Source organism: Elephantulus edwardii, unplaced genomic scaffold (assembly GCF_000299155.1).
Source record: "Elephantulus edwardii isolate Elephantulus edwardi_28Jun2011 unplaced genomic scaffold, EleEdw1.0 scaffold00026, whole genome shotgun sequence".
NCBI classification, from domain to species: domain Eukaryota; kingdom Metazoa; phylum Chordata; class Mammalia; order Macroscelidea; family Macroscelididae; genus Elephantulus; species Elephantulus edwardii.
This window is the reverse complement of record NW_006399776.1, coordinates 3,879,367-3,887,875: the sequence shown is the minus strand read 5'-3', so window position 1 is coordinate 3,887,875 and position 8,509 is coordinate 3,879,367. Positions and strand designations below refer to the sequence as shown.

The following is an 8,509-nucleotide window of genomic DNA, read 5'->3' as shown; positions in this document are numbered from 1 at the left end:
AACAGCAAGCAACAAATGCTGGCGAGGTTGTGGAGAAACTGGAACCCTTATTCACTGTTGGTGGGAGTGTAAAATGGTGCAACCCCTGTGGAAAGCGGTATGGCGCTTTCTCAAAAAGTTGCAAATAGAGATACCATTTGACCCAGCAATTCCACTACTGGGAATCTTGAGTCAATTTAATTGTTTCTGACACACCTACCCCCATTATACCAGTCACTCAGTGACTAGGGTAGGTAAATTACAAACCATTAAATTCTGGCATTCTATAAAAATGAACTGCTAAAGACTATAAAATCTATCTTAATTTCCTTATCTATCTATTCCCCATTTTTTATCCACTCGCTACCAATAGGGAGAAAAGTAAACGAATATAAATTCACAAAGAAATTATACCACAACCAAAAGAAAAAATAAGTCATAGGTCCTGTCCTCAATGAATTTATTATAAGACTAATATAGACAATATTTTGGAGAGGTCCTTGACAATGGATTTGCACTGTACAATATGTCTCCTGATCTCCTGACAGCTGGTACCAAGGGTATTGAATGTTGATCCAAGCAAGATGAAATCACTAACAGTTTCAACTCTTTATTTATCATGATGTTGTCTAAAGGCCTAGAAGTAAGGATCTGTCTTCCTGATATCGAGAAGTAATTCATACTGAAGGCAGTAGTTTTTGATCTTTTACACAAGTGTTTGAAGTCCTCCTCACTTTGAGCAAGCAAAGTCATGACACCTGCATAATGCAGGTTGTTGGTGAGTCTAACCCTGACATATATCTTTCCTGATTTTAAATTATGCAGTGTCCCTTTGTTCTTTTCAAATACTAGCTTCTTAGTCTATGTATAGGCTGACATTAGCACAATTAAGTGATCTGGAATATCCAGTCTTCCAAATATAAGCCGTAATTTGTTAAGATTCATACAGTCAAATGCTTTTGCATAGTTAGTAAGACACAGGCAAACATCTTTCTGGTATTCTCTGCTTTCAGTCAAGATTCATCTAACGTCAGCATTTATATGACTTGTATTATGACTCTTCTGAATATGGCTTGAATTTCTGGAAGTTTCCGGTCCATGTGTTGTTCCATCCATTTTTAAATAATATTCAGCAATATTTTACTTGCGTATGATATTAGTGATATTGTTCAATAATTTCCATACTCTGTCAGAATATGGAAATACTCTTTTTTGGAATAGGAACAAATATGGTCAGTTTGCCCATCAGCTGACTTCCAAATGTCTTAGAGCAGACTGGTGACCACATCTAGGGCTGCATTTGTTTGGTGAAGCATGCCCATTGGTGAACTCTATCAGTTCCTAGGGCTCTATTTTGCCAGTGCCATCAGTGCAGTTTGAATGTCTTCCCTCATTTTCATTGGTTCTTAATCACTTGCTACTTCTTAAAATACTTCTGTGTTGACCAATTCTTTTTGGTACAGTGGTTCCTTCCATTTTTTCCATTTTCTTTTGATGTTTCCTGCATTATTCAATTTTTGGCTCAGAAGTCTTTGGTATTGCAGTTCAAGGCTTGAACTTGTTCTATGGAATTAGGTTCATCAAATCACAGAGCTAGAGGTCTATACTTACTATCAGATAGGAAGCTTACTGGCAGAGTGAAGGTGTCTCTGAGTAATTACATGAGCAGAGCTAAAAGACTTGTTTTGCAACACTTGTTTAAGCAGGGTAGAGGCCAAAAGACCTCAAGACTGAGGGCCAGAAAGCAGTCTGACTTTTGGGAATGACTGAGCAGAGGATAGTCTGACAGAACTATACATTGAGTCATTTTTGATACCGAATTGTAACCTGCCAACTTTCATAATAAACTTTTAACTGTGAGTTTGTTGTACAAAATTGAGTCAGAATCAATCCACAGCTGACCCCATAGTGGGTTTTCAGAGGTGCCCATGTTTCTCCTGCGGAACAGCTGGTGGATTCAAACCATGTACCTTAGTACTGGCAGAGTAAGTCCTTACCACTAAGCCACTAGCTAGTGAAAACTTGGAAAGACTATTCTTTGGAGAGGGACATCATGCTTGGAAAGGCGGAGGGTCAGCAAAGAAGAGAAAGACCTTCAACCAGGTGGATTGACACAGTGACTGCCTCAATGGGCTCTAGTGTGTCAGGAAGTGTGAATATGGCACAGGAAAGGACAGGGTTCAGATCTGTTATTCATAGGGTCACTATGGGTCATACTCAATTTGATGGTACCTAGCAATAACAACAACAAGAAGCCACCAGATTTCCCTTATAACTGTAAGTATGATTTATGAATTCTTTGTAGCCACAAGGAGTTCTCAACCTCAGCTGAAAAATACCATGGAAATGATAGTGGGCATGGCTACCTCCACCTCACAAGAGTCAGTCTGGACAACTGCTGCTATTAATAACAATTCTGCTTCCCCCATGTGAAACTAGAAGAGGTCAAATGCATTCCACTTTTGTACCTTTATAGTGAAAACTATGTACCTAACAAGTAAAATGAACCTCAAAAATAATGCCAAGGCCAGAAACAATCTATTAAATCGAAGTCAATAAGACACAATATATAACAAACAGGAGTGGTTTTAATCCATTTTGAATTATGATTTATAGATAATTTGCTTAGTTAAATTTAAGGACTATTTATATATAAACATATAAACTTACTCATTTTTGTTTGGTTATTTTGCCACCTGCATCACAAAAATTACAAAGACAAATTTCACCACAGTCAACTTCTGAAAATAGTTTCTAAAGGAGTAGGATATTTCTTCCCCCCCCCCCAATTTTATTATTTTTGTGTGTTTGTATCATCAAATAGGATCTGACTGGTACAGGAGACTGCTCCTCCTTCTCCAGGAGAGCATCTGGTGGATTTGAACCTCATACCTCTGCGATTGTAGTGTAGCTTCTTGCCACTAGTCCACCAGAGCTCCCTAGGAGTAGGACATTTCTAATTCAATCTCCCTCATCTTGACAATGAAAAAGAATTCTGATGTACAACTATTCTAAAAAATTAAGTATTTATACTATTATTAACTGCTGTTAAAATTCTGAACAGAAGAATGGTCTGCATGCTGAGGTCTTTCAATCAGAGATTAGAGAATGCAATCAGGTTTCAGAAGATAACAACAAATACTAAATTGTTTGACATATCAGATAAAGCAACTTACCCTGTAATTTTTTCAATACAGCAACCTCCATTTTCAAGACTTGTTTTGGTTGTTGAGCTGATTCTACCTTCAATGCAACATTTTCCCTGGTGAGCATGTCCAAGGCATCGTAAATTTCTCCAAAGCCTCCACCTCCAATCTTCCTCAACTGTACATAAAACACAATGACAATACATACACACAATTATTAGAAAGTTCTAGTTGCAAACCAATTCACCTCATACTTTTTACAAATAATTTCATTACCCTTACTGTATGAAAAGGATTTCTGTAGGCACAGTCTGTAGCATGCTTCTTTGCTCTCTAATAGGCCACGCATCTCCAGCAGTTTAAAACCACCAGTGGCTTTAAGAGAGAAAAATGGGAAGGTTTCTCTCATTAAGATGTACAACCTCCAAATCCACCAGATGCTCTGCCAGAGAAGGAGGGCAATCTCCTCCTGCACCAGTCAGATCTGATTTGACAGTATACACACGCACACACAAAATAATAAAATTAAAAATTTTTTTTTAAAAAAAGATGTGCAACCTCAAAAACTTGATGGAGATCAGTATTTTATGATACACGATTTCATCACTGTTCACTTCTTGTTGTTAGGTGCTGTTTAATTATTTTCAACTCATAGCAACCCCATATAACGGAACAGAACTGCCCCAGTGAGTTTTCTCAACTGTATAAAAAGAGCTTGCCAGGTCTCTCTACCTGTACTATTTAACTATGTATAGGACAAGAAGAAAACAAATTCCTAAAACTCTTTTCTTACAATTTATTCACAAACGGTGATGAAATTATTTTAAGCACAATTTTAAAAATTATTCTACGGTATCAGAAACATTACTTAGAAAAACAGTATCTAAAAGCATCTCTTACCATAAACACCACTTAACAACTAGATTCATTGTTTTACTTCTAAGGGAGTTACTTACAGACTTTTTCTTTTTCAGCCATGAGACCTTTTTGCCAACTGAAATCTTATTTGGAATCAATCTGGTTGAGATGTATATGGGAACAGGGTGGGGCAGCCTGAGTATGAGTCCAAACTACTTACTCTCCTCTCTGAAGTATTAACAGCCTCCAGACAGCAGGCTAAAGTTACTGTCCCTAATTATCACAATGTTCACTATATACCTATGTCCTAAAATAAGAGTAAATTCTAATCTAACAAACTGATCTAGTCGTGAGAATCTTTATATTTTCTCTTTGTTTAGGTATGTTGTTGCTGTGTGTCATCAAGTCGGAACCAGCTCATAGCTAACCCTCTAGTGGGTTTTCAGAGGCAGTAAATCACACAGAAGGAGACTGCTCATCTTTCTATCATAGAGCTGCGGATGGATTTGAACCACATACCTTTGAAACTGCAGCACAGCTTCTTACCACTAGGCCACCAGAGCTCCCTCTATTTAGTTATCATCCATACAAAAAGGTATACATTCATACAAAAAGGTTTCCACTTCATCAGTAGTACTTTCAATCTATTTTGTTTTCTGAATGTAAGCTTGCGTCAATTCCCTATCTCAGGCTGTTAATAAATCTTCCTCCAATCTTGATGTCACATTCTTCAGGTGGTCCAGATTCCTGTATTATCTCTGTTCAGCATACAAACTGAATACAGTTGCATTAGGAGGTGTAGTGACAAAGTAAAAGTAGAACAAAACCCTTTACACAATTTTGCTAAAATCTATTGCTGAAATCACTGTGTCAATCTATCATGTTGAGGGTCTTCTCTTTTACTAACCTGATGTGTTTCCGAGAACATATTTTTTTCAGGAATCCACTTTTCCTGGTAACACATATAAAGTCTATGTGATGAAGTCTTACAGTCCTTGCTTCTCCAGCCTCAATTTTATTACCAAAGTCCTATTTTTCAATAATTAATCCTTTCTTGTTTTCAGCTTTTTCAGTCTAATCACAAGTTATTATTAATGCATCTTTAGAGCATGTTTTATCAGTATCAGACTATAGATGTGGGTGGAAATTCTAAGTTTCATCTTTGACATTAGTGATTAGTGGGTAAATCTGGATAACAGTTAAATTAACAGTTCTTTTTTGGTCTAGTTGATAGGGAGTTGCACTGCCAATGTAAAGAGAGGTAGTTTAAATCCACCAACTACTCAAAGGGAGTAGGATGGGAAATCTCCTCCCCTGTGATTCACACCCTCTGGAAATCAGTTCTGAGTCAGTTTCAACTCAATGAAATGAGTTTTGGGGTGGTTTAGTGGTATAGCAGTGGTCTGCGCATTGCTGTACAGAGGTAACTCGTGGTTGCTATGATGCTGAACACTGTAACAGTGTTGTGCCAAACATGGTAATGGTTACCCATGGTGGACAGTGTTGGCTGGAGTTTCCCAACTAAAACAAGCCTGGAAGCAGGAGCGGCTTTCACTTCCAAAATGGCTTGCCTCTGGAAATTCTATGTACGAACAGTGCTCAGACCTTTCGTTCATAAGGTCGCTGTGAGTCTTCTATTACTTGACGGCACCTAACAACAACCTAACAACAACAACAACAAAAATGCTTAAGGATATTAAGGGACCTTTGAGCTAGACAATGAATAAGGATGACAAAATAATCTATGTCTTTGAGTTGTGATGCTGGACAAGAGTTCTGAACACATCAGGGACTGCCAAGAGGAACAAATAGGTCAGTTCTGGAGAGGGTGAAACTAGATTCCTCCTTGGAGGCAAGATTTTGAAGCTCTGTCTCACATAGTTTGGCCATATTGTCAGGAAGGGCAAGTCCTGGGAGAGAGACATAAGGCTTGGAATGGCAGAGGGTCAGTGCAGAGGAGGAAGACCCTGGATAAGATGGAATGTCACAGTACTATGGCAATAGGGTCAGGTGTGTTAGTGACAATGAGGATGGGTCAATATAGGGAAAGGTTCACAGGGTCACTATGAGTTGTTTTTGACTCGATGGCATGCAACAACTGGTAGCTAGTGGTAAGAAGCTACACTGAAATTCCAAAAGCATGCAATTCGAATCCACCACCTACTCCATGGGGGAAGGATGCACAATATTCTCTCATGCAATTTACTGGCTCTAAAACCCCACTAGAGGGTCAGTTCGACCTAGACAGGACACAACAACAAGAATATTACATTATCACCAACAGTGTTATACTTCAGGATCAATTCTGAAACTTGTGTGTGTGAAATCCTTCTTATTATTACACTAGGAAGGGTGTGTGGAAACCCATCTGGGCTTCTTTTCATAGTTATGGTGATACTCTATTCTGAAAATGTTATTAAATTAAAATTACACATCTTTGGTCAAATTCTGCATCTCCAGTATATAGTTTGAGTGCTAATGGGAATCTGAACAGTGAGTCTGAAAACCTCTTGGGGACAGGACAGTGTTCTGAATGTGCAGGCTCTGAGGCCAGGGACTGCTACTTTAATTGTCCTTCCAGTAAGTTCTACGTTGTGACCTCCACAGCCTTTTCTGGAGTCTGTGCCCATTGTCCCCCACAAAGGCCTGTCGTGGGTCTCATGGCCCACTGGTGAGGCCTAAGGGCTTGTGGTTCCATTGTGGACTTGTAGTTGGTGTTGGGGTAGAGTCTAAAGGCTCTTGAGAAGTGCTCCCCCATCCCTGTCACCAAGTCTCATTCCTGGCCTGGATACACGGCTCAGGCCATGTTTTTCCAGCCTGAAATATTCTTTGGTACACAGAAAATGCAACATCACTATTTTCAAAACTGTCAGTTCTGACAGAGTAAACCACATGACTATTTGACTAAAAATGGCCATAATAATTAGACCCCTAATACATATAGTATTGATCTTTATGCATTCCATTTCATTTCTGACAACTTCTTAGTTTCCTAAAATCATGCTTCATACAGTCCACATTCTGATTATTAGTGGATGTTTGCAGGTCTTCTCATTTCGAGATGTACAAAATTATAAAGTAGCAAGTAAAAGTCCTTCATTAGTTGACAGGTTTACTCCATCCATGTCACTATGTAAACTCTATTTAGAGGAAAAATCCACACTCTGAGGAAAATGGGAAATCCAGAACACTTAATTTTGCTTAGGTAAAGCCTATGTATGGAGTAAGAGGCAGCTGTTTAAGCAGTAAAAGGAGAAAGACACTTAATAGCCAAAAATCAGGAGAGATGTGCATCAGGGTTGCATTCTTTAATCATATCTATTCAATTTGTATGCTGAGTAGACAATCAGAGAAATCAGACTATTTAAAGAAGTATTGAAGAAAATTATCAATAGTGTGTGTATGTCAAATAAATGACACAACCTTGCTTGAAGGAACTGAAGAAGACCTAAAGCAATTACTGAAGATTATCAAAGACTATAGCCTTCAATATGTATTACATCCTAATATCAAGAAAACAAAAATCCTCACAACTGGACCAATATGCAATATCAAAATGAATGGAGAAAAGACAGACGTTGTCAATAATTTAATTTTACTTGAACTCACAATTACTACTCATGAAATCAGCCCTCAAGAAAACAAAAAGGTATTTTGAGCAAATCTACTACATAGCATCACTTCAATATGTAAAGAGCAAAGATGTCATTTTAAAGAATAAAGTGCACTTCATGCGACTTATGGTATTTTTACTTGCTTCATATGCATGTGAAAGTTGGACAGTAAATAAGCTTGAAGAAAAACTGATGTCTATGAATCGTACAGTTGAAGAATAGTGAAGGTACCATGGACTTCCAAATAAACAAACAAGTCAGTCATACAAAAGGTGAGTTGGGTTATTGTTTGTGTACATTTGTATTTTTGAGTCTTCGTGTCATTTTAACTAACTCTGATTAACTTCTGGCAGACGTTATTGCTCATTTATAAAGCTGTTTTCTAATAAAACATTATAACATCTATTTCATTGGGAAAAAAAGGTGAAGTTGGAGTGTTCCTTAGAAACAAAGCAATGATTTAAGATTTTCTAGAAGAAAATTTCCCAAATATTACAAGTAAGAGGAAAAAAATCCAGTCAAGAAGCTGAGCAAAGCCCAAAGAGGATATATCCCCAAAAGAAAAACACCAAGTCATATAATAAAATTTTCCAAATTAAAGACTAAGAAAGAATGCTTGAAAGCATCTTGGGGAAAACTAATAACTACCTAAAGAGGAATCAAACAGACTTAATTCTAATATCTCAGTTAAAACTATGCGAGAAAAAGGCAATGGGATAGCATATTTAAAACTCAGGGGGGGAAAAGGGGGAGCTCTGGTGGCCTAGTGGCAAGAAGCTGCACTGCAATCCTAGAAGCTCACAGTTCAAATTCACCAGATGCTCTGCTGGGGAAGGAGGGACAATCTCCTCCTGTACCAGTCAGTTCTGATTTGATGGTACACACACACACACACACTAAAATAAAATTAAA

General features: G+C 37.9%; 1 protein-coding gene across 3 annotated transcripts in view; it reads right to left on the bottom strand.

Annotated features, from left to right (window-relative positions):
• Window positions 1–8,509, bottom strand: part of TTBK2 (tau tubulin kinase 2) — a 168,056-nt gene that overhangs the window by 105,197 nt on the left and 54,350 nt on the right. For 2 of the 3 annotated variants that reach the window (XM_006882970.1, XM_006882969.1), the window contains one exon: window positions 3,156–3,303. The exons of the other annotated variant lie outside the window; for it this stretch is intronic. In XM_006882970.1, the coding sequence (XP_006883032.1) occupies window positions 3,156–3,303 (148 nt within the window). The remainder of the gene's footprint in view (window positions 1–3,155; window positions 3,304–8,509) is intronic. 3 annotated transcript variants of the gene reach the window in all.